The 24,996-nt window shown below is 44.7% G+C and overlaps 2 gene segments (V, D, J or C); both read right to left on the bottom strand.

The window, feature by feature from the left end:
* Window positions 1-2,453: 2,453 nt before the first annotated feature.
* LOC119525119 lies at window positions 2,454-3,161 on the bottom strand. The segment is given in 2 exon segments: window positions 2,454-2,893; window positions 2,995-3,161. Coding segments are annotated over 2 exon segments (486 nt in total).
* A 10,347-nt stretch (window positions 3,162-13,508) lies between these two features.
* LOC119525122 lies at window positions 13,509-14,248 on the bottom strand. The segment is given in 2 exon segments: window positions 13,509-14,026; window positions 14,132-14,248. Coding segments are annotated over 2 exon segments (543 nt in total).
* Between the last annotated feature and the right edge of the window lie 10,748 nt (window positions 14,249-24,996).

Below are 24,996 nucleotides of genomic sequence, written 5' to 3'. Positions count from 1 at the left end.
TTTTTCCTCTTTCTTTGGGTAAAGAGATAGGAATGTCCTCATATAGATTGTGGTAGTGATTGCATAATTATTCGATTATACTGGGAATCATTGATTGTTTACTTAGGGTGGATTGTATGATGTGTGAAAAAATTGTTAAAAAATAAAGAGTTATACAAGTGCTGGAGAAACTGTGGAGAGAGGGAAGTACCTAATCACTCTTGAATGGGAAGTAGAATGATGCAGCATATCTGGGGGAAGTGTTGTGATTCCACAGGAAGCTAACAATGGGGTTGCCATATGGTCCAGCATCCCTGTTATTGGGTATATACTTGGAAGAACTGAGAGCAGAGACATGAGTGGACATTGCACACTGGTGTTTATGGCAGTCATAGTCACAATTCATGATGGATGGGGGTGTCCTAAGGGTACATAAACTGATAGAATGCTGAACTGTGGTGTACACATAGAGTGGAATACTGAGCAGTGGCAAGAAGAAATGAATTTGTGAGGTATACACCTAGGTGAATGAACTTGATGAGAGTATGTTGAGTGAAATAAGCAAGAATCAAAAAGAGAAACATTGTAGTGCCCCATTAATGTGGACTAACTATAATATGTGGACTCTGAGAGTTGAATCTGAGAACATAAGTTGTCAGGGGAGGGCTTGTGGTGAAGGTCTCTAGATTGTGAGCTCTTACAGCAGTCACCCCTAATCATGAGTTGAGATGGTGATCTCTAAATTCTGAGATGCTGAGCTGATTGTGTATAACCTGTTCAGTCACTGAAACTTTGGGTATTTGTGTGACACCTGAGACTCAGAGCCAGAGTTCAGCAGTTATGAATGTCAGCATTATGCCATACAGCAAATGTTAGAGAGGCTGTAAAAGAGATGAGACTTCAATTAGAGATATGAACAAAATTGACTTGATTAGAACAAAAGTACACCAGACTAAAGGGAAAGGTTGATATTGACTGTGTTTTAAAACCTCAACTTCTGTGTGATACCAAAGGAAGAGATGTTTATTTGGTGCAAAATCTATACTTTCTGCAGCACTCTATATAATTTAACTTGTATGATCAGTTTATTCAAACACCATAATTACATGGAATCTTGAATAGGGAGTGAGAGCTGGTTTGGTTTGTACAGGTTAGCATTAAATCCTGATACATCCCAGAGTAATTTGGGCTGAGAGTAAGAAGTATCTGCAAAACCCCCTTGAGGGATTGGGAAATAATGTGGAAACATTAAACCTCCCCACCTGGGGAATTCCTGATATTCTTGCAAGCATTGGGGATTACCAATTTTGGAGGCCAACTCCTCAATCTTGGGGCTTGCCTTATGAAGCTTGTTACTGCAAAGGAGAGGCTAAGCCTACTTATAATTTTGCCTAAGAGTCACCACCAGAGAACTCCTTTTCTTGCTCAGATGTGACCCTTCTCTCTAAGACAACTTTGCAGGTAAACTCACTATCCACTCCCTTATGTGGGACATGATTCCCAGGGGTTTAAATCTCCCTGGCAACATGGGACCTGACTCCCAGGGATGAACCTGGCCTTGGCATTGTGGATTGAAAAAGTCTTTTTGAACAAAATGGGGAAGAGAAAAGAAACAAAATAAAGTTTCAGTGACTGAGATTTCAAACGGAGTTGAGAAGTCATTCTGGAAGTAATTCTTATGCATTATATAGATATTACATTTTGATTTTTAGTTTATTAGAATAGATAGAAGGAAATAAATGAAACTGTTGAACTGCAATCCAGTATCTCTGAATTTTGAAGATGATCATATAACTATATAGCTTATTTGTGTGGATGTATGATTGTGAAACCCTTATGGCCTACACTCCCTTTATCCAGTGTATGGACAAATGAGCAGAAAAATGAGAACAAAAAGTAAATGAATAATGGGGGCAGGGGTATTGGATGTTTTGAGTGTTATTTTCTATTTTTATTCTTATTTTTATTTTTTTGAGAATGAAAATATTAAAAAATTGATTGTGGTGATGCATGTACAACTATATGATGTTTCTCTGAATGACTGTACACTCTGGATGACTGTATAATATGTGAATATACTTCAATAAAATTGCATTAAAAATCAAAGGAGAAAAAGGTAGGTTTGAAAACAAAATGTTCTTTTTTATGGTCTGTGGAGGGTGAACACTTTGGTCACCCCAGTGATTCACCTCCTTGCATTACCCCCCACTATGTGATTGGAAATGGTGATTTACTTCTAATTAATATGGCAAATTGGTGGAATACCTCCCCCTCCAGGTGCAGAGAACACACCACAGTGCAGGTTGCCCTGAATCATCTCAGGCTAAATGAGGCCACTCTCCCTCCCTGTTCTTGCCACTGAAGAGCAAAATCAAATCAGCACCCTTGGGCCAATTCAGAGGAAGGAAGGGGAATTTATTTTAATTTTCCCAAGTCACAATCTTTGGGCATTGGCTTCTCTTATCAAGTTCATTTTAAGAAGCAGCAACATTTTCAGTGGGTTTAACATATGGAAGCACCTGCAGCCCTGCTGATGGACAGGAGAGGCAGCAGATATCAAAGACGGAGGTTTTGGTCTCACTTCCCCATGAACTTGGACCACTGTGGAAATTGTTGCTGCCTGCATATGATGCACAGTGATAATCTGCCTCATCCTCAGACAGGAGCCCAGAGATTGTCAGAGAGGCCGTGTTTCCAGACTTGGAGCCAGAGAAACGATCAGGGATCCCTGAGGCCCTTTTATTGATACCATAGATGAGGAGTTTGGGGGCTGTGCCCGGGTGCTGTTGGTACCAGTCCACATAGTTATAACCCCCAATGTCACTGCTGCTTCCAGCACAGGAGATGGTGACCGTCTGTCCCAGGGACCCAGACACTGAGGGAGGCTGAGTCAGGGCAGACTGAGCCCAGGACCCTGAAAAGGAAAAGGAAGACAGTTCAGGGCCAAGGCTCCAAGTGGGCCAGACAAGGAATGAAGAAAGGGGTCACCCATGTACCAAAAGTGGGGTGTCTCACCTATGCCATGAGCAAGAAGCGTGAGGAGGAGGGGAGCCCAGGCCATGGTGGAGGCACCCAGAGCTCTGCCCTCTGAGACCCACAGGTGGGCAGGACAGATGCAGGGACTTTATCCCCCAGGCTGCCTGGGCGTTGGGGGAGGACTTCATGCAAATCAGCTCACTGAGCCCTGACTTTTGTCACTGTCCCCTATGGTGATCGAGCCTTGAGGTAGAACCTACAGAGTGTCCTGTCTCCTGGACCTCAGCCCGGAGGGTGTGGCTGAGAAATGTGTTCCCCCTGAAAAGGCTCTCAGGCTGGTCCCCAGGGACACAGAGCTGCTGTGCTGTCACTCAGTCTGCTGAGCCTCACCCTTCTCCAGCCCTTGCAGTGTGAGCCCCGGGCCCATGGGAGTGATCCTGGGGCCTACACAAGGGCTCTCTGTCCCTGACTTGGGCCAGTACTGCCCCCAGGGTCTCCCAGAACAAAAGACAGTTCCCCCAGGGGCTGTCCTCCCTCCTCCACCCCTGTGATCCCCAGGGCCCTGCTCTTTGGTGATCAAATTCCAATGTCAACCACAAGGGCATTTAACAATATAAATATGAATTAACTCCAGTAGGGGCAGTTACAGGGAGGTGCTCATGATTCTATCCCTGCATCCCAGAGTGTCAAGTCCATCAAGGAGATTTTCAAAAAGTTATTGAATGAATACAGGAAATGGAGAATGTATACAAATTTATAGTTTTGTGAATAGGACTGTATGGTACCTTTTATTCTGTACTAGATTTTTTCAAAAATTATCATTTCAATTCTAATGTATCAATAAAATTTCTTAAAAATATTTTTCTCATAACTTTTCCTCTCTCCTTCCTCCCAAACTCAGAGGTCAAGACCAAGCTCTAGGAGTGGCCCTTGGGCCCTCCATTACCACAAACCCCTCTACAAACCAAAAGCAAGTCCTGCTGGTGCCACCTCTTGTCCTTCCTAAGTTATGCCACTGCCAACAAGTGGCAGGTCAGGAGCATCAACAAGGAGGGGCAGGGGCTCCCGCTGTGTCCTCCTGCTTCCTGCCATGTCCCCTAAGGACACTGTCCCCACAGCACCTGCAGGGAACTTGAATACATTCCTCAGGTCCTGACACAACCCCACTTACATGCTTGTATTTTCCTCCTTAGCAAACCCCAGCCCTGGCCCTCACATCCCACCTCTGTAACCTCCTTCATAGTTTACCTGTTTCACTGTGGCACAGCCCCCAGCCCCATCTTCCTTCTGTGGGACCATCCACAGCAGCCATTTCTGGGCCCACAGTGCCCCCTGGTGGGCAATGTTACCTCCTGCACCTGGAGAAGGCACCAGCCCTGGAGGAGGGCACGGGACCAACCCCTGGGGCCTTGGAACTCAGAAAAGGCCTTGGAAGGATGAAACTTGAGGAGAGGTCCAAGGAATACACTCTGGAGAGAGGAACGTGAAATGAAAACCCAGGGATGGCATCTGTTCCTGGGTTATGTACATGGAGCTAGGACCACAGAGCACCTGTCATCCTGTGGTTCCCCCTGTGGGTGCCTGTCCAGGGGTGCCCTTCAGACCTACCTCCTTGTCTGCATAAGGATGCTGGGTTTGTCCTCAGCACCAGTTACCTCTGAACATCCTGAGAACCTGGGCCTGAGCTCACCTTCATGTGAAAACTTCCCTTTTACCCAAAAGACTTGGATTTAAGGGACCCTAGAGAGAGATAAGACATGGAAACTTTAAATGAGGCTGTTGGTCATTCAGTCAGTGGGAAGTTGCATGTCAAGCCAAATGCAATAGGTGTGGGGAGGTGATGCAGAGATTGGGGGTGAGAATGTTCTGAGGACAATCATCCAGCATCACTGTCCACCCAAATCTCATTGTCCAACACCTTAAGTTCTGAAGTCCCTAAACTAGAGGGAAAGGAGTTCTCAGTCACCTCAGTAATTGTTCTCAATAGGGGCTGCAGTGCTGGGAAGGAAATTTTTGTTATAAAGATGCCAGAAATCTGCTTTCTTTTTAGAAGTTAAGAGGAAAATTTTGCTTTTCCTGATCTCTGTTGCTCTTATAAAAGTTCTTTAGCTGGTCTTTCAAGCAGCATACCTCCTGAGTGCAGAGCTCAAAAATGAAGTGGCAGAGGAGATGACAAGTTCAAATGCATGTCAGGAGTGCAGCCTGAATTTGGAATCAGAGAATGGATTGGTGTCTCTTGAGCATCATTATGGAGGTGAGGCTTGGAAAATCCCCACCTCCAGGCTCAAAATTCTCCTCTCCACACTTCAGGTTTGCCTGCATTTCTCTACTCTCTTGGCCTGTTTTCAGGAGGCTGCATGTTCCTGACATCGCAATTCCTATTAACAACAATTTGAGAAATTCATGCTAAAAAATAAAGAAGAATTAAAGGAGACAAAGTTTGGCAATGGAAGTGTCAAAGCTAAATATTAATACTTATGATTGATTTAGTTGCAAAACTTCAGAGAACCCACAGGGAATGGGTACAGAGAGATAACTGTATGCTTGCTACCAATATTTCTGGGGGATGTACAGGGCTTCCAAAAGATCCAGTAATAAGATAAAAAATAAGGAGAAAAGAATTGTTAGCAACCTTTTGTCCACATGGGAAAAATACCATTTTTTAAATCTGTTGTAAGCCTCCTTTCTTGTGCAAGGGTACTCATTTTGTTGTCAAGGCTGCTTTATAACCTTAAAAAATATTGAGCATCCCCAAAACAATTTGTTCATGTTTTAAAGTCCACTAACACTTGCCATATAAAACATTTCTTACAATTAAACAATAAAGCTAAGCTTATCACATCTAAACATAAATACCATATCTTAATTAAAATTAGTTTTATTTTCCAAATTAAAAAAAATCCTTCTAAACAATGTATTAAAATTATTGGAAAAATTTCTTTATTGTCTGGAAAAATAGTTGGATTTTCAGGTCTTCTTCTGCTTTCTGTCATTGCAATATGCCATATATGTCTTTAGGGAAATATGTCACCATACTGCAATGTCATTCTGGCCTTGTTAGTGGAAAATAGTGAATCCAGTGATGCTGAATGCATCCTAAGAAAGAAGTGAATAGAGGAAAAAGATTTGGTTCAAAGCAAAGGTCAGAACAGTGAGGGCAGGGCTGGTTTTGAACAGATCATCAGTTGGTCACAGAAATGTTCCCAGGTTGAGATTTAGAAATAAGGATGGGGCAAGTGGTGAGATCCAGAAAGGGTAGGACCAAGTTCATAATTTTATCCATGCCCTCAGCCAAGCTTACAGAACTTTCTCATAAGAGACCAAAAAAATGGATTTTGATGGGTAAAAAGGTCTGTGTTCATGGGGTGGGAACATGGTGACTCCAATGTGTCACACATTTGCAAAAACCCCTCCTATCAAATGTGGATGAAAATGCCAGCTGGCTTTGAACCAATAAAATACAGTGAATGTATAGGAGGGCCATGCACACTATCCCCTATGTTGTATATGTCCCCATATTGGAAAACTGGAGAAAAAGTGCCTCCTGCTGGCCCTGAAGAAGTGCTGAGCCTTCTGTGAACATCCCCACATGGAGAGGCCATGAGGCAGGGGACCCTGAGCTCCCCCAGGGGCAGGGGAGGAAGGGGAGCCCACAGTCTGCAAAGAGCCAGGGCCTCAGCCAACAGCAACAAGGAAATGGATTCTTCCAAAGAGCAGGGAAGCAGCTTCTTTGCCAGGGGAGCCTCTAGGTCAGAGAAGAGATGACCATTACCATGACCTGAATCTGAGGAGACCCTGGGACCCTCAGCAGAATGAGTCATTAAGCTGAGCCTGGACTCCTGACCCAGGGACACCCTGAGGTCATCAGTGGGTGTTATTTGCAGGTTGGCTGTTTGTGACCCCATTCTCTGGAGATGGTTTGGATATTTTACACATGCACATGCTCTTTTCAATTTGTTTGGATCATGGCTCCAACTTCACTTCTTCCTGGGGCCCAGAAACCTGCAACCCTAATATGTCTCTGGAAATTAGTTACCTCCCAGAGATGTCATCCCTATATGGGGCTTGAGCCCTCCCTAGAATTGACAGAGACTTCCAAATGAAATCTCAAAATCCAATCTGATGCTTATCAAATTCAAAACTGAATTTTTAATTTGTATAGTACAGTCAACTTGATAAACTTTACCTTAAAAACCTTGAAAGAAAAGACGGTTTGTGTCTGATGAAAGCCATTTCCCCAGAAAGAAGAGCCCTGCGTGCTGCTGACTGTGGCTCTCACTGGAAGTGGTTCCCTTCCCCTGTCCTGACCCATGGGAGGGAAGGCCCTGAGGAGCTGTTTCCCTGCTGGGCAAGGGCTGGGCCTCAGGGCCCCTCTCGGGTGGGGAAACTCCCCTGGGGCCCCTGGCTGGGCCCAGACCCTTTGTGGGTCCATTGCTGTGAGTGGAGGGGCTGCCCACCCACAAGGAACCCCCTGCCCTTTCTTTACATTTTGTCCACATGAATGTCCCAACAGTTAATGTGAGTGGGTCTCCCCCAGTGCAGACTTGCCCACCCCATTGGGGCTGAAGCATCTGCCTGTCAAATCCCACTAAAGCTGGGGAAATCCCACACCACTCAGGGAGCCCTTGGAGATGAGTAGGAGCAACAGGCAGGTGTCAAAGTCCCAGAGCCTTGCCTCTAAATATTCTGCCCTTTCCACTCTAGTCTAAGTAACTAGTCCTTTCTCAGCTGTTGTGTCCACATATGAAAACTGAACCCCACTGCCTGAGATATTTCTATGGAGAAATTACTTGAATGATGGAGATGAGAGAGTTGGGTTGGGTGTTTCATAAGATGCCACTGTGAGCATCCTTCTTCTGATTCTGTGGCCACCTCCCTCCAGTAATCAACCATGAGCAAGATTCTTCCCTGAAAGGCAAGGGACTGAAAGGCTGATGGCAGAGGACACTGCTTTGCCAAGGTGTTAGAGGCAATGACACCATCATGGAAACCCAACAATGGGCTGCCTGGGTGTGTGTGGATTTTCAAGGATTCTTATCTGAACTTCCCCACCTGTACTAGGCTTGTCTTGGTTATGACCTGAAGAATTTATTTCCCCTGCATATCCTGACCCCACATCAGCCTGGAATCATCATCTTTTCCCCTCCCACAGAAGTGTTCTCAGTGTTCTCAGGCCACTCCTGGGGACTGTGTAGATATAAGCAGCATGAAATATGGGGCAACTAACGTCCTGCTGAGGTTCCTGGTAGGAGCTGGTTAGGTGGCCTGTACTCCACCAATGCCAGAGATCAAACAATGGGTCCCTTTTCTGTTACCTGTGTCCTCACCTGCCTTCTACAGAGGGGCTCTGGGAAACCCCCAGGGAAGCTCAGTAGACATTGACCCTTAGTCTCAGTTAAGCTAAATGCATCTGTGGTCCTCACTTAAAAGATGCATTGCCTGTTCCTTACTCAACTGATCTGAGTTTTTGGGTGGGGGGTATTGAAATGCATTATTTCAAATCTGCAAGAATTTTGTTTGGGGAGATACCTCCTAAGTGGAAAGAATATAAAGAAAAGTAATAGAGAGTCAATGCTAAGTTCATGCTCCTGTTTGCTTAGGGAAATGGATTTGCTTGGGAGCAGGGACAAAGGTAGATGCAGGAATGCATGGATTTGTTTCCATTTCCGATAATTGTTTTAGCTGTAAACATTAATTTCACCCACTCTCCTTTAGATATGGTACATTACACCATAATAGAAAAAATATAGAAGTGGTGAATTGTGACTCAATTTCTTCCTTTCCTTATCCACATAGAGCTCTGACACAGCATAAATACAGAACTGGAGAAAGTTTCTATGAAACCTGATGAGTACAAGGTGAAAGATCTTTCTCACCAGAATCCTGAACAAAGAAGCTGGAACAGGGCAGAGCCAAGACAAAAACAAAATCCCTCTCATGCTGACCTGATAATGCTGAGGACCAGGACCTTCTGCCTTGCCATGTTCATCCCATCCAGGGCTTGTCCAGACAGCAGGTAGAAGGCAAGATGTCCCTCAACATGGGGTTCCTCAGGAGGCTCAAATCATGACACCGGGATGCAGCCTTCACCATCTCCTGGAGAGAGCCCTGGAATGGAGAATGGATTGTGTTTTCTGTTATTTCATTTGACATGACTATAGAAATAGGATACCAAGATCTTTCATACAGAAAGGATCCCTTGATCATATCATGGAGGAAGGAACAGAAAAAACCTTTAGAGTCCATGAATTCATAAATGGGTAAGGAAATGTGTTAGATGCCTAAATGGAATATTTTTGACCCTTAAAATATGAATGAATAACAGCTTCATGCAATGACACACAGATAAGCCCTGCCCACTGCCATCCAGGTGCAAGTCAGGAGCTCCACAAATGAGCATGAGGGACCCCTGCTTCCCATTTCACTCCCCCAAGTACACTGACAACAAAGCAACTGCAGGGAACTTGAAAACACCCCTCTGGTCATGGCACAACTAGATGTACACATTTATATTTCCTCCTAATAAATCCCTACCCCTACTTTTTGCATCTCACCTCTCCATCATCCTCCTCTGGTTCACTGTGGCACAGCCCCCAGCCCCACCTTCCTTCTGAGGAACCCTCCCAGCTGACATTTCTGATGTCACAGGGCACCTTGGAGGGCAAGATCCTCTCAGAAACTAGATAGGAAGAGCCCTGAAGGAAAGGAGGCAGGGAAGTGAGCTGGGGATTGGAAAAGTCTTGGAGGAGAAAGACCCATGGAAGATGAAGGATTGTTCACTGTGGAAAGTGGGGAAATCTAGAGGAATCTTGCCAAGATGGGGTCTTCCCCAGCTTCTGTAAATTTGGTGAGAGCCAAGGGGGGCTGACATCCCCCTGCTTTAGGCTTGGTGTCCATGGGCTCCCCTCAGACTGGCCTCCTGCCTTCACTGACACTGGGCCTGTCCTCTGCACCCCTGAGCTCTGCACATCCTAAGATCCTGGACTCTGATCTCATTTCCTTCCAGAGGAAATGGCTCTTCATCATGACCAAGACAATTTGTCTGCATGGATTCATAGAAAGTGATGTGGACTAAAATAGGGATGTTGTGTCACTCAGTGATGCAGAAATGCATGTTCACTGGCTTTTCATGGAAACAGGGGGGAAATGGAGTGTGGGGGTGAGAGTGACTTGGGAACAATCTTCTACTGTCACTACCTGTCTCATGGGTCCACTTTTCTAGATGTTAAGACCTGGCCCCTGAACAATGCCAGGAGGATTTCTGAAGATGCCCCATGAATTGTTCACAGTGAGGACACGGTGTTCATAGATGGAATTTATCCATAGAGACATGGGATTTTGCTTTCCATTCAAAATATGAGAGGCCATCCATTATTGTTAAAGACTTCTGTCTCTTACAATGATTCCTTTAATAAATGGGTTATTGGAAGCAGCAACGAAAACCATAATGAAGGGGCAGATTGATGACCAATCCAAATGCCATCAAGCTGGGGTACAGGCCTGGGTTTGAACAGCAGGTGGGACTGGTGGTTTGGGGCTCTACTGTGGAGAGGTCCCAGGGATAGCCCCCATCAGCAGAGCCCTGTTTCTGTTTATTCCTACAGGAACCACACTTCAGGATTCCTCATCTTGTGTTTCTTTATGCTCTTTGCCTCATGGACCAGATATGTATGCTGCTAAATCATGACTGGTATTAAAAATTGTTCTGGGAAATTTATGCTAAAAAATGAGAGAGGAAAAACAGTTAAGATAGACAAAGTTTTATTATGGAGAACCAAAAAGATGTATATTTACACCACTGATTGATTTAGCTTTAAACCCTCTGCACTGGTTTGGATCTATTATGTCTCCCAGGAAAGCCATGTTCTTTAATCCAATTTTGTGAGGCAGACTTATTGTGGGTGAGATCTTTTGATTAGGTTCTTTCCATGGAGATATGACACATGCAATGGTGGGTGGGACCTTTTGATTAGATTTCTATGAAGGTGTGACCACATCCATTCAGAGTGGATGTTAATTAGTTTACTGGACTCTTTAAGAGAGCTGAGAGCTGACATAGATCCAGATGTTTGGAGGGACACTTAGAAAATACCCAGAGACATTTTGGAGAAAGCCCTTTTGAAACTGGATCCCAGGAGAGAGGGACCAACAGACATCACCATGTGCCTTCCCATGTGACAGAGGAACCCCAGATGCCATTGGCTTTTCTTCAGTGAAGCTTTATCAAACTGGAGCACCCTCAGAAAAATGGAAAGAATGGAGAGAGAGGGGGGATGGTGATTATTACCCCCACTTCCAAAACTGCCTGAGGAGGGCTTTCTCGAGATCCCCCAACCAGAGGTTTTATCAGTAGAAAACCTGGTTCCAGGTAGTCAGGCCCACCTGCTCCTGAATCAAACAGAGAAAGAAGTCTCTTTCTTTGGTGAGAAGGTGAATTTATTGAAGATGCATCAACAAGGAACTGGAGGAAAGAAAAACCTTTCAAGCCCAGTTCAAAGTGATAAGAATTATTTGGGCTTTTATAACCCCAAATAGACAAAGAAATGGCCAGAAGCCAGAAGAAAGCAGAAAGGAAAAAAGAAATAGAAGAGAGAAAGCTGTTTGGTCAGCATCTTCCTGTTATCTTCAGGCCCTCCCCTCATTCAGGCTTGCTTTTCAAGGTCCTGATTATGAGACCATATGTTTACATCCCTCATATCTTACTGCAGACAATGCTGGGAAAGTTCCTGGGAGCAGAGGATAAGTTTCTTTTGTTGAGGTTAGAGCAAAAGCAAGTTATTTTAACAAGAGCTTTTCATGTTCAGAATAACTTAAAGCTGCTTGAGTGAAGTGATCTTAATAAACAGTTTTTTTCCTCTATTGGCTATTGAAGACTATACTAACCATTTTCCAGCTAAAGAATTATATTGAATATTTCATACTTATCCAGCTATCAGATACACTGAAAGGTGAAGAAACTCTTAGCAAACCTGTCACCAACTGAGAAAAACACTGCCCTCTTTTGTGAGCTTCCTTCCTAGATATGCATTTCTCAAAGTTTTAGGTGTCAGGACTTGTCATGGTTTCAAAATTCTTGATTATTTCAAAGGGTATTTCTCATGTAAGCAATATCTATCAATATTTAATTAACCCATTAATTAAAACAGAAAAAGTAAAATATTGATTTTCAAGGTACTTTATAAATATAAATACTTAAGCAATTATATCTAAATATGAACACCTTTTTATGAAAATAGTCACATTTTTCAAAATTAATGAAAAATTAGCATAAAATATGGTACATTTATTTTTTGCAACCTCTTTAATGTCAGGTCAATACCAGTCAGTTGGATTCTCATGTCTCCTTCTTCATTTGGTCAGTTACAATATGATCTTTTGGTTGAAGTATATGAGGAAAATTGAGACCCATGTGGGCATGTCCCTGGGGTTTCCTTACTGAAGGATGGAGCAGCCATGGTAGTGAGCACATCCTAAGAAAGGAGTGAGTGAGGGAGCCAGAGGTGGTTTCAGGACAGAGGTCAGAGAGCATAGGGAAGGGCTAGTCACAGACAGCAGGGGGGTCAGTTTCATAGAAATTCTCCCCCATTTTGCATGACTGAGATGGAAGGATGGGGTGAGGGAGGGACACTGAAAGAACAGACCCCAAGTCTCCTAGTTCTTACTGTTTCCTCAGCAAATTTACAGTGACTTTTTACACCAGGCTTAAAAGTGGAATTGAACAGGAAAAATATGCTTCTTTACATGGACTGTGGAGGGTGAACATGTTGGTAGCTCCAGTGATTCACCCCCTTGCATAAACCCCCACTATGAATGTGAGTTGAACCTGTAATTTCCATCTAACCAATAAAATATGACAAAGATGGAGTATCTCTCTGCCTTGACTGCTCTACCTGGGCAAGTGATGGGACATGGCTCCTGTGAGTAGGTTATATTTTATAAGACTCTCCTAGTGAACTGGAGAGGGGGCTTCTCCTGATGCCCCTGAGGAAGCAAAGGGCCCTGCTGGGAACTTCCCCTAGGAGGGGACCACATGTGCTGGGAGCTGAGGCCCCTCCAGGAGCAGAGGGAGACTGAGAGCCCACAGCTCACAGAAAGCTGGGGACCCCCCACACAGCACTGAGGAAATGAGCCCTGCTGAGATGGAGGCAGATTCCCCCAGTCAGCCTCCAGGTGAGAGGGAAGCTGTCCATGACCTGGACTCCAGCCTGGGGGGACCCTGAGCAGAGGACCCAGGAGGCAGAGCCCAGACCCCTGACATGGTGAAGCCAGGAGAAGTGAATGTGAAGCTGCCAGAATTGTGGTAATTGTTTACTCAGCAAGAGGCACATAATATGTGAATCATGTGATTCATTTATTGATTCTGAGAGGGAGCTGAGGGGGGAGAATGGAGGGAGCTCTGGGTCACTGGGTCTGCAGGGCATGAGCCCACCCAGAGGTGCAGAGAACACATCACAGAGCAGGTGGCCCTGAATCATCTCAGGCCGAGTGAGGCCACTGTCCCTCCCCTGCTCCTGCCACTGAAGAGCTAAATCAAACCTGCAGCCTCGGGCCAAGTCAGAGGAAGGAGGGATCTTTTATTTTGATTTTCCCAAGTCAAGATACTGAGTAAAGGCTTCTGTTTTCAAGTTCATTTTAAGGAGCAACAACATTTTGAGTGGGTTAAATTGTGGAAGCCCCTGCAGCCCTGCTGATGAACCAAAGAGAGGGCAGGTATCAAAGATGGAGGTTTTTGTCTCACTTCCCCATGAACTTGGACCACTGTGGAAAGTACCACTGCTGGAAGGTGATGCACAGAAATAATCTGCCTCATCCTCAGGCTGAAGCCCAGAGATCCTCAGGGAGGCTGTGTTCCCAGACTTGGAGCCAGAGAAGCGATCAGGGATCCCTGAGGGCCGTTTACTGACCTCATAAATGAGGAGTTTGGGGGCTGTGCCCGGATGCTGTTGGTACCAGGACACATAGTTATAACCCCCAATGTCACTGCTGCTTCCAGCACAGGAGATGGTGACCGTCTGTCCCAGGGACCCAGACACTGAGGGAGGCTGAGTCAGGGCAGACTGAGCCCAGGACCCTGAAAAGGAAAAGAAAGACAGTGAGTACATGACCAAGGCTCCAAGTGGGCCTGGGAAAGAGTAAAGAAAGGGGTCCTCAATTATTCAATATTGGGGTGTCTCACCTGTGCAGTGAGTGATGAGCATGAGGAGGAGGGGAGCCCAGGCCATGGTGGAGAGCTCTGCCCCTGACACCCACAGGTGGGCAGCGCAGCCTTGGGGACTTTATCCACCAGGCCACCTGGCTGTGAGCAGGGAGGGGACTTCATGCAAATTTGCTCATTCTTGTCACCGCCCCCTGTGGTGACCCAGACTTGAAGTGGGACCCTACAGTATGTCCTGCCTCCTGGGCCTCAGCCAGCAGGGTGTGGCTGGGAGATGTGTCCTCCCTGAAAATGCTCTCAGGCTGGTCCCCAGGGACACAGAGCTGCTGTGCAGTCACTCAGGCCACTGAGCACCCACCTTTCTCCCAGCCCTTGCAGACCTGTGTGAGCCCCAGGCCTGTGGGAGAGACCCCGGTGCCTACACAAGGGCTCCCTCCCCCTGACCCAGTCCCCTCCCTCTCCCTGCTGCCTCCCAGAGCATTAGGGAGCTTCCCCCAGGGGCAGCCCTGCCCCCCAGCCCCTGTGCTCCCCAGGGCCCTGCTCTTTAGTGACCAAACCCCAGACTCATCCACAATGGCATTTGCCAATATAAATATAGATTAGCTCCAATAGGGAGCAGTTACAGGGAGGTGCTCACAATGCTATCCCCTGTATCCCAGAGTATAAAGTCCATGTGTAAGAAAGAAATAAGTTTTGTTTTCACATAGAGACAGCATGGAATAAGGGAAATGGAGGCAAAACCAGTTTAAACAAGCCCCAGACAAAGAGAAGAGAGAAACTGCCTGATGTAAAGAGACATGAGGTAGTATCAGAGGCGGGAACTCACAGCAAAAAAATAAAAATTTGGGGGGGGGGATTGGCTAATCAGTTCAAAATCTCAATAATGAGCTAGTTGGCTCTCTGGGATTGGCTGTACAAATTAAAATCTCAAAAGATGAATTAGTTAGTGTTCTCAGATAGGCTGTAACCTCTGTAGTACCCAGTCAATGGGGAAACAGGGGAGGGACTTGCGAATTAGGAGTAGGAGATTTAAAGATCGCCATTCTCTTCCTCGGGTGCGCCAGCCTTCCGCGTGTTTGGCTGGACGCCCCATCTTGCAAGATTGTAAATAAATTCTTTTCTCCTCCAGAACCGAGAGAGCATTTATTCCCTTACAAGTACCACTTTATTTCCGACACATGGAAGTCAATTTCAAACAGTTATCAAATGAATATTACACATATTTATGATTTCATGTGAATAGGACTAAATTGCACATTTATATTATTCTGAACTAGAATTCTTTTCAAAAAATATCATTTCAATTGTAATGTGTCCAATAAAATTTCTTAAAACTTTTTTTCATACCTTTTCCTCTCTCCTTCCTTCCAAACTTGGAGGTCAAGACCAAGCTCTAGGAGTGACCTTTGTCCCCTCCTTTCCCACAAACCTGTATCCAAACCAAAAGAAAGTCCTGCTTATGCCACCTATTGTCCCAGCTCAGATCTGTCCACCATCACCAAGGGGCAAGTCAGGAGTATCAACAGGAGGGGCAGGAGCTCCCACCATGTCCTCCTGCTTCCTGCCATGTCCCCTAAGGAACCAACTGCAGGGAACCTGAAAACATCCCTCCCATCCTGTCACAACCTGACTTACAAACTTGTGCTTTCCCCATGGCAAACCCCAGCCCTGGCTCTCATGTCCCACCTCTCTAACCTCCTTCACAGTTCCCCCATTTCACTGTGGCCCAGGCCCCAGCCCCATCTTCCTTCTGTGGGACTCTCCACAGCAGCCATTTCTGGGCCCACAGTGCCCCCTGGTGGACAATGTTACCTCCTGCACCTGGAGAAGGCGCCAGCACTGGAGGAGGGCAGGGGGCCAACCCCAGGGACCTGGGGACTTAGTAGAGTTCTTGGAAGGATGAAACCTGAGTATATGCCCCAGGAGTGTACACTCTGGAGAGAGGAACATCAAATGGAATCTTGCTGGGATGGTGCCTGTTCCCGGGTTATGTACATGGAGCTAAGACCAGAGAGCACCTGTCATCCTGTGGTTCCCCCTGTGGGTGCCTGTCCAGGGGCTCCCTTCACACCCACCTCCTGGTCTGCATAAGGATGCTGGGCTTGTCCTCAGCACCAGTTATCTCTGAACATCCTGAGAACCTGGGCCTGAGCTCCCCTCCTTAGTGTGAAATCTTCTCTTTCAACCCAATATGAAGATTTGGATTAAAGGATCTCCTAGAGAGAAAGAAGACATGGAGATTTTAAATGAGGATGTTGGGTCAATCAGTGAGTGGGAAACTGCCTGTGAAGCTGAGTCTACTGGGAATGGGGATGTTGATGCAGAGATTGTGGGTGAGAAAGTTCTGAGGACAAACTTTCAGGATCACTGCCTGCCCCATGTTCACTTATCCAACAACCTCAGAACTGTGATCTCTGAACAAGGAAGAAAAGAGGCCTGAGGTCATCTCAGTAACTTCTTAATAGAGGCTTCAGTGACAGGAAGGAAATTTTTGTTATAAATACATGATAATTCTGTTTTCTCTTTAGAAAATAAGAGGGCAATTTTGGCTTTGCTGACCTCTGTTGTTTTTATTCATGTATTATTTAGAGGTGGTCTTACAAGCAGCATATATCCTGAGGAGAGATCTCAGAAATGGAGTGGCAGAGGAGATGATGAGTTCAGACACATCAGTCTGGAGTGTGGGTCTGGATTTGGAACCAGGGAATGGAACAGTGAGATCTGACATGGAGAGGTCCCCAGGAAAATCCCCACCTCCAAACTCAAATTTCTCCTCTCCAGACTTCAGCTTTGCCCACATCCTGTATTTCTCTATTCTCTTGGACTATTTGCAGGAGTCTGCATGTTGCTGACATCATGATTGTTATTAAAAAATAATCTGGGAAATTCATGTGAAAAGTAAATATGGTAAAGAATTTAAAGGGACAAAATTTTACAATGGAAAAGTCAAAAATAAATATCTCTAGTTATGATTGATTTAGTTACAAAATTTCAGAGAATCCATTGGAAATAAGAAGAGAGGGATAATTGTATGGCTGCTACTAACCATTCCAGGGGACACAGTGGTTGTGTTAGCAGTGCTTCCAGAAGATCCAGCAACAAGATAAAAATATAAGGAGAAAAGTATTGTCACCAACCTTCTGTCCACATGGGAAAAAAATCTCCTTCTATATTTGTTGTAACCCTCCTTCCTATTGCAACAGTATTCAAATGTTTTGTCATCAGGACAGCTTTATAATCTTCAAAATTATTGAGTATCCCCAAAACATTCTGTTCATGTTGAATATCTGCCATATTAAATACTTAAATGTTAAACAATAATACTAAACCCATCACATCTAAATATAAATAACATAGTTAAATTGAAATTTGTTATGCTTTCCAAAATTAAAAAAATATTCTCTAAATGGAGTACTAAAATTCTTTGCAAATCTCTTTATTGACTGACAAAACAAAGACTGTTGAATTTTCAGGTCTACTTCTGCACTCAGTCATTGTAATATGCTATATGTTGACATTTTAAGGAAAATATGCCACCATATGGCAATGTTGTTCAGGCCTTGTTAGTGGAAGATAGAGGACACATTGATGCTGAACGCATCCAAAGAAATAAGTGAAAAGAGGAAAAAGATTTGGCTCATAACAATGGTCAGAAGTGTGGGGTCAGGGCTAATTTTAGATCATTGCAGAAGCATACCCTGGTTGAGATGGTGAAATAAAATTGGGGTGAGGGGTGAGATCCACAAAGGGTAGGAGCAAGTGCAGAATTTTATTCATGCCCTTCACAAAATTTACAGAACTTTCTCATAGGAGATGAAAAATTGATTTCAATGGGGGAAAAAAGGTCTGTGTTCATGGGCTGGGAACATGGTGACCCCAATGTGCAAGCACACTTGCAAAAACCCCTCCTATCTGGATGAAAATGCCAACTGGTTTCTATCCAGTAAAGTTCAGCAAAGTGTGATAGGGTCACTCACACTATTCCTTTATGTTATATATGACCCTAGACTGCATCAGCAGATCAAGTTTGCAAAAGTAAAGATTAGTGAACTTGATGCTATATCTATAGAAAAAAATAAAAATAAAATGCAAAAGAAAAAAAAAATCCCATAAAAGGAAAGGAAGAGGAAAATAAAAGCAAAATGTGTAAATGTTTAGTGAGATAAAATCAAGCAGATAATGCTGAGTACGTGGGATGGGAATCCTCAATGGAGAAGAAACAGAAGAGGCAAGAATGGCCAAAAACTTTCCAAGGTTAATGAAAACTATAAATCCACATATCCAAGGTAAAAAGCCTCCTAAGCCCAAGACCTGATGAAACCACACCATGCCTTACTACCAACAGCCTTTTTGGGGGGAGGCCCCTGCAGGGCCCTCTTCATGCTCCAGTGACTCTTCAATGGTTAGTAAAATGTCAACAACAGAAGTTTCTTCCCTGAAGATTTTACATGTTTCTCTTTCTCTCTCATCCCCCCACCCCCCAATCCATCACACAAAGTCCAGTCTCAAGGTTCATTCTGCCACTGTCCATGGTGGCTGATGGGGTGGTGACAGCATCACAAGGGAGCTGTTTCTGCAGAGCCTGTGGGATGATGGAGAAAATCACCCAGTTGGGATCAGTTCAAGGTGCTGGACTGAAAGTGAGTGACACACACCTATGATGTGTGGCTGCCTGAAACCCCAAGAAAACTCTATCAAGAGATTAAAATACATGTTCACCAATAAGGATGGCAGGGACAGGATTATAGAGAGCAGCACACATATGGAGGCCAGGACACAGATTGACAAGTGTTAACTGACTTGAACCAGGGAAGACAATCCCAGTCTGCAGTGAGAACCAGCCAGAGCTTCCCAGTAAAATCTCAGTGGCTGCAGGTGAGGCAGGGATGGGCTGGGGGAGACTCAAATCAGAATGAGGGTGTTGAGCTGTTGGAGAAGCAGGGAGATGTCCAGATCCGCTTTCCTTCCACCCACTGCCCACTCCCCACTCCTTGCACCCTCATTTGTTCTCTGCACAGGGTAAATGGCTGATACCAGGATGAGGGGTCCAGGCAGAGCACATAGGATTATTGTGTGTTATTCTGTACTTGACTTTTTTTTTTTTCCCAACAGCTTTATTGAGATATGATTTGCATACCATATACTGGAGCCATTTAAAGGGTACACTTTTATGGCTTTGAGCATATTCAGAGCTGTGCATCCATCACTACAACTGATTTTAGAACATCTTCATCACCCCCAAAAGAAACCCCGTACCCTTGTGTTAGCTGTCACTCCTCAAGCCCCCTACCCTGCTCCCAGCCATTAGGAAGACACTCATCTGCTTAACACGTCTATGGATTTGCCTATTTTGGGGCACTTTGTATAAACGGAACCCTATAGTAATGGCCTTTTGTATTTGTTCCCTTGGACGTAGCATAATGTTTTCAGTGTTCATCCACATAGCAGAATACATCAGTGCTTAGTTTCTTTTTATTGCCAAATCATATTCCACTGTATGGATTTACCACATTTTATTTATCCATTCACCAGTGATGGATGTGTGGGTTGTTCTGCATGTCCCTTTTATTTATTTATTATTTTTTTGGTTTGTTTTGGTTTTATTTTTTTTATTTTATTATTATTTTTTTTTATTTTTTTTATTAAATTCAGTTTTATTGAAATACATTCACACACCATACAATCATCCATGGTATACAATCCACTGTCCACAGTATGATAACATAGTTATGCATTCATCACCACAATCTATCTCTGAACATTTTCCTTACATCAGAAAGAACCAGAACAAGAATAAAAACAAAAGTGAAAAAAGAACACAAAAATCATCCCCCCATCCCACCCCATTTGTCCTTTCGTTTTTATCCCCATTCCTCCACTCATCCATACACTAGATAAAGGGGGTGTGATCCACAAGGTCTTCACAATCACACTGTCACCCCTTGTAATCTACATTATTATATAATTGTCTTCAGGAGTCCAGACTGCTGGGTTGGAGTTTGGTAGTTTCAGGTATTTACTTCTAGCTATTCCAGTACATTAAAGCCTAAGAGGTGTTATCTATATAGTGCATAAGAATGTCCACCAGAGTGACCTCTCGACTCCATTTGGAATCTCTCAGCCACTGAAACTATTTCATCTCAATTTGCATCCCCCTTTTGGTCAAGAACATACTCTCAGTCCCACAATGCTGGGTCCACATTCATCCCCGGGAGTCATACTCTGTGTTGCCCGGGAGATTTACACCCCTGGGGGTCGGGTCCCACGTAGAGGGGAGGGCAGTGAGTTCACCTGTCGAGATGGCTCAGTTAGAGAGAGAGAGGGCCACATCTGAGCAACAAAGAGGTACTCAGGGAGACTCTTAGGCACCATTACATACAAGTTTAGACTCTCCTTTGTTGTAATGAGCTTCATAAGGGCAAGTCCCATGCTCGAGGGCTCAGCACATCAAACCACCAGTCCCAATGTTTGTGACAACATCACCACCAGTCCAGGTGAGGATGTCCAACACATCCGCACCTTCCCCCAGATCCTCGGGGCTGGGGAGGGGGAGGCTGTAAATATATTTTTTATTATCTGCCCAAATTACTCTAGGATGTGTCACTATTTCACTCCAGCCTATACTAACCTGCTGTATCTCACTTCCTATTCAAAGTTCCATGCAATTGTGGTGTTTGAACAAATCGACTGTGGAGTTGTACCATTTAGAAAATTTAGATCCTGTACCAAATAGATATCTATTCCCTTGGTCTCATATGAAAGTTGAAGTTTTAAAACACAATCAGTTTCAACCTTTACCCTTTGTCCTGGCTTGCCCTGGTCTTAACCAGACCTGCTTCATTCATATCACTAATTGAAGTCTGGGCTCTTTTTCAGCTTTTTTTTTTTTTTTTTTGACTGTGGTTGTATGCACTAATACTGACATTCATATCTGCCGAGCTCTAGCTCTGAGTTTCAGGTGTCTCAGAGATATGCATTGTTCCAGAGACCAATCAGGTTATACGCTAGGGGATCAGCATCTCAAAGTTTAGAGATAGGCCTTACAATTCAGGCATAGAGTTAACTGCTGTAAGAGCTTACAATCTAGGGACTATTACAATTATTGTGTCCATGTTAGGCTATGTTCTAAGATTCAATTCTGAGTTTACACATTGTAGTTAGTCCATATTGGTGAGGCATCATCCCTTTCACCATGTTTTCTCCAACACTTTTACTCCTATATATATATTTTCCTACAATTTTATAGAGTTATATTCACATGCCATAAATTTATCCACAGTTCTGTACTTGACTTTTTCACTTAACAACCACATCTCCTGTATGCAATGGCTCAATCAGTCTTTTCATTTTTTTAAACCATGTCCTCTATGATGCACTCCAACCTCAGGGTCAAGATTAAGCTCTAGGGGTGACACTTAAGCTCTCATTTGCCCTCACCCACTCCAACCAATCCAAAAGGAAGTCCTGCTGGTTCTGGAACTGAGATGCCCCAAGTTTTTGACCTGAGGACATGCACATGTCCCTGTGTGGAAGATGGTTCTGTGGTGGTACCTGGTTGTCAGAGAAGGGGACACAGGGGCATGGAATTGCTCTTACTGCCTCTGGCTGCACACTCAGGAACCATGTGGTGTGTTTAGTGCTGTGAAAATCCCAGACATGAAAACATCCTCCTACTCACATTTCAGAAACACCCAGTTTGTTCCTCACATCCCCGGGCCTGGGAACTCAGCAGTGAATAAAACAAGGCCTCTGCTCCCAGGGGACTTCCAGTCTTAGGTTGGGGGAAGTGTGGTTCACACCTTTGGCTTGCAGACCCCACAAACCTGAACTTGTAAATGTTCCTCATCTGCTATAGTCATTTAATAGATAAATACTTGCTTCTCCTGGACCTTAGGCAGCCGGGATTTTCTATGTGACCAATGGGATGTAAATATGAGTTGTCTGGAAAATGTCACAGGGAAACTTTGTGACATTTTGGAAAGAGATTGGATTAGTGCACCACCTGACATCTTGAATAATGCGATAGCTGGAGCTTCAACAGCCACACAGAGATCTCAAGTAAAGAAGAATGGAAGCCAGGCTATCATTGCACATAGGTATTTCGAAGACATTGGGTCCCTTATGGAACCAATACATATGTGGCATATGGATAGAGAAAAATAGAGTGATAGATAAAGCCTTAGTCCATAAATTATATATCTTTCCATCATTCTTTCTTCCTACCTTCCCTTCTTTCTTTCTATCTCCATCCAACTACCAAAACAGGTATTTATTTAATCTAACAATTATTTATTGATATCCTTAGGAAACAGAGCTAAATCAGAAATGATATCTCTGCATAGGAGAGAAATGAGTGAAAAGACTTCCAGGGCCAGGTGAATGGGGTGATGGAGAAGGAAAGATCTGTCCCTGATCTCAGAACATGGGCCACCTCCCCAAACTTGTATGGGAGTAGGAAGGCTCTGGGACTGGCTGGCCCTGGACAGGCTGGAAGGTGGGGCAGCTCTCACTGGATGGGGAATGTGGGTGCAATTGTGCAGACTTTCCTGGATTGGGAGTAGGGCATGAAATATCATGGTCAACCTGGCAGGCACCTTCAGAGGAATGGAAAAGAGAATGTCTACTGTTTTTCTCCTTCCTGCCATCCTCATTTACCAATTTCACCAAACAAGGAAAAAAAAAAGGAAACCTGAGACATTCAATGTGATGTTCTTTTTAATTTAAAAACCTGGAAACTCAAAAAGCCATCCCTGCCATCATTCATGTGGCACAGACAAGCTCCACCAATCTCAGTTCTGACAGACAGAACTCACCAGCCCCCCTCAGGTGTTGGTCATCCTCCTGCAGCAGATCCCACCTGGTGGCCTCAGAGAATGAGTCCAGAAATTGTTCCTCTGGATTCAGAATGTTAAGGGGAATTATGATGTCTGCTTTGATTTCTATTTTTAAAAACTCAATAACAATAAATAAATACTTTTTTCCTTTAGAAGGAAAAATGGTCCCTTGTGAACCTGACATCCCACAGGGTCACTTTACACAACAGGAAACATTTTCAGTTGAGACTGAACTCTGCACCTTAAGAAGTCTGGTCCCAGCCACCCTCAGTTAATTCCCCTCATGGCTCTGGGAGGGGGTGTCCCAGTGCACAGAGCAGGGAACTGAGACCCAGGGAGATTAGGAAGCCAATCTATTGGGAATGAATGGCCCAGTCTGAACAAGAACCCAGTACAGGATCCAGGCGAGACTTTCTCCAGCACATCATGGAGCAGGGGAAGGATTGGGGTTGGGCAGTGAGGGAGCAGCCAGTTGGGCCAGACTGATTTGACAGTTTGCACCCCACAGCCTGGGTCACTATGTTGGGTTTGTATCTCCACATTGGGACAGAAAGTCCATCAGGGACCACTAAGGAGCTACTGCTGTCTCTAGGAATAACCAGCACAGGGCTGCCCTGGCTTGTGCAGAGATGGCATCTCTCCAAGGCCAATATTCTGCAAGGAGAGATGATCCTGAGGCTGAGGGTCCATTGCCAGGAGGCTCCCCCTCCACAGCAGCCCCCAGGCTGAGCTCAGGTCAGGCCAGCCCAGGGTCCTCTGGGTATTGAGCCTGTGGGCATCCCATGGGCAGAGAGTGAGGAGGGTGACCAGGGAGAGACTGGGCCATGGTGGAGATGCTCCCAGAGTTCTGCCTCCTGAGACCCCACAAAGGGCAGTGTTCCCCAGGTCCCTGCCATCCTCCCTGGAAGGAAGAGGCCCTGGCAGGTTGGCTGCAGGTAAGTAGGTGCTGCCCTAGAGGGTTTCCAAGGTAGATCACAGGGGCCAATTCAGGAGGGAAATGGTGAGGGAGGGGACAGTCTCTTCAGACCCCACTGCAGACCCACAGTGTCTTCAGAATAAGGGAGAAACTCTGCCATTCCAGCGGCAGTTACAGGGTTTTTCATAAAACAGTTGATGTCTCTGCCCCATTTCCTGCCAGGTGCTGACTCCTGGTTGTGAACTTTAGGGCAACACTGCCCCCTGCAGGGAAGTGACCATGGTGGATGTGAGAATCCAAAGGAAGGACTTTTCTATGAGGAATAGTGAAAATGAGTTAAAAGTTTCTGAATTCTCTGGTTAATCCTGCTTGTGTTATAAATGAGACAGTTTTTTGAAAGATAGACACCTTACAAGCACTGAGTATAAACTGAATGGATGAATGTCTTTCTTCAATATCCACATTTGTCTCTGAGATTTTCATGGAAACATCCACTAATTAAATTCAATTGAGAAATCAAAGGAGGCAAAATGGTTAAATACCAAATGGTCAGAAATGATCTGATCCATATAAGGGGATTTGGCAGTTGGTGTGAGGTGTGACCAGGAGGAAACCCAGAAGATTGACACAAGAGGGTCTCACCAGATGCTCCAGGGGGTCTTGCTGATACTTCTCAGGGTGTATCCAAGAGACTTCCTGGATCCTAGTTATCCAGATAAACCACTTACTCATCTGAGGGAATTGATCAAACCTGGGATAGCAGCTCACTTGTCACACAAAGTTTCCTTATCAGACTGTTCAAGATTTTCACCTCTGAGCCCAAAAATGTGGCCCAATTCCAGACAGCTTCCTTGAAGACCTCCCTTAAACCACTCATGGACAGATCTTAAACCCCTAAAATGATCCAACCCTTACCCACCCTTCTGAGACCCTCTAGGACACCCTCAGATTGCTGTTCTCCCTGGATACCAGCAAACTTAAAGTTGTCTAGAGAACAGGTTTTTTGATGGTCTCTGAGAAGCCAGTAGATGATGAATCAAAATTATATGATTGATTTATATTTGAATGAGCAGAGGCCTGACCAGGTACAGGAAGTTGCTGCATCTCTCAGGAATGGAATTGCAGAGGAAGGACTA

This window comes from Choloepus didactylus (assembly GCF_015220235.1).
Source record: "Choloepus didactylus isolate mChoDid1 chromosome 23 unlocalized genomic scaffold, mChoDid1.pri SUPER_23_unloc8, whole genome shotgun sequence".
Lineage (NCBI taxonomy): Eukaryota > Metazoa > Chordata > Mammalia > Pilosa > Megalonychidae > Choloepus > Choloepus didactylus.
The sequence above is the reverse complement of the archived record's forward strand: the minus strand, read 5'-3'. Positions and strand labels throughout refer to the sequence as shown.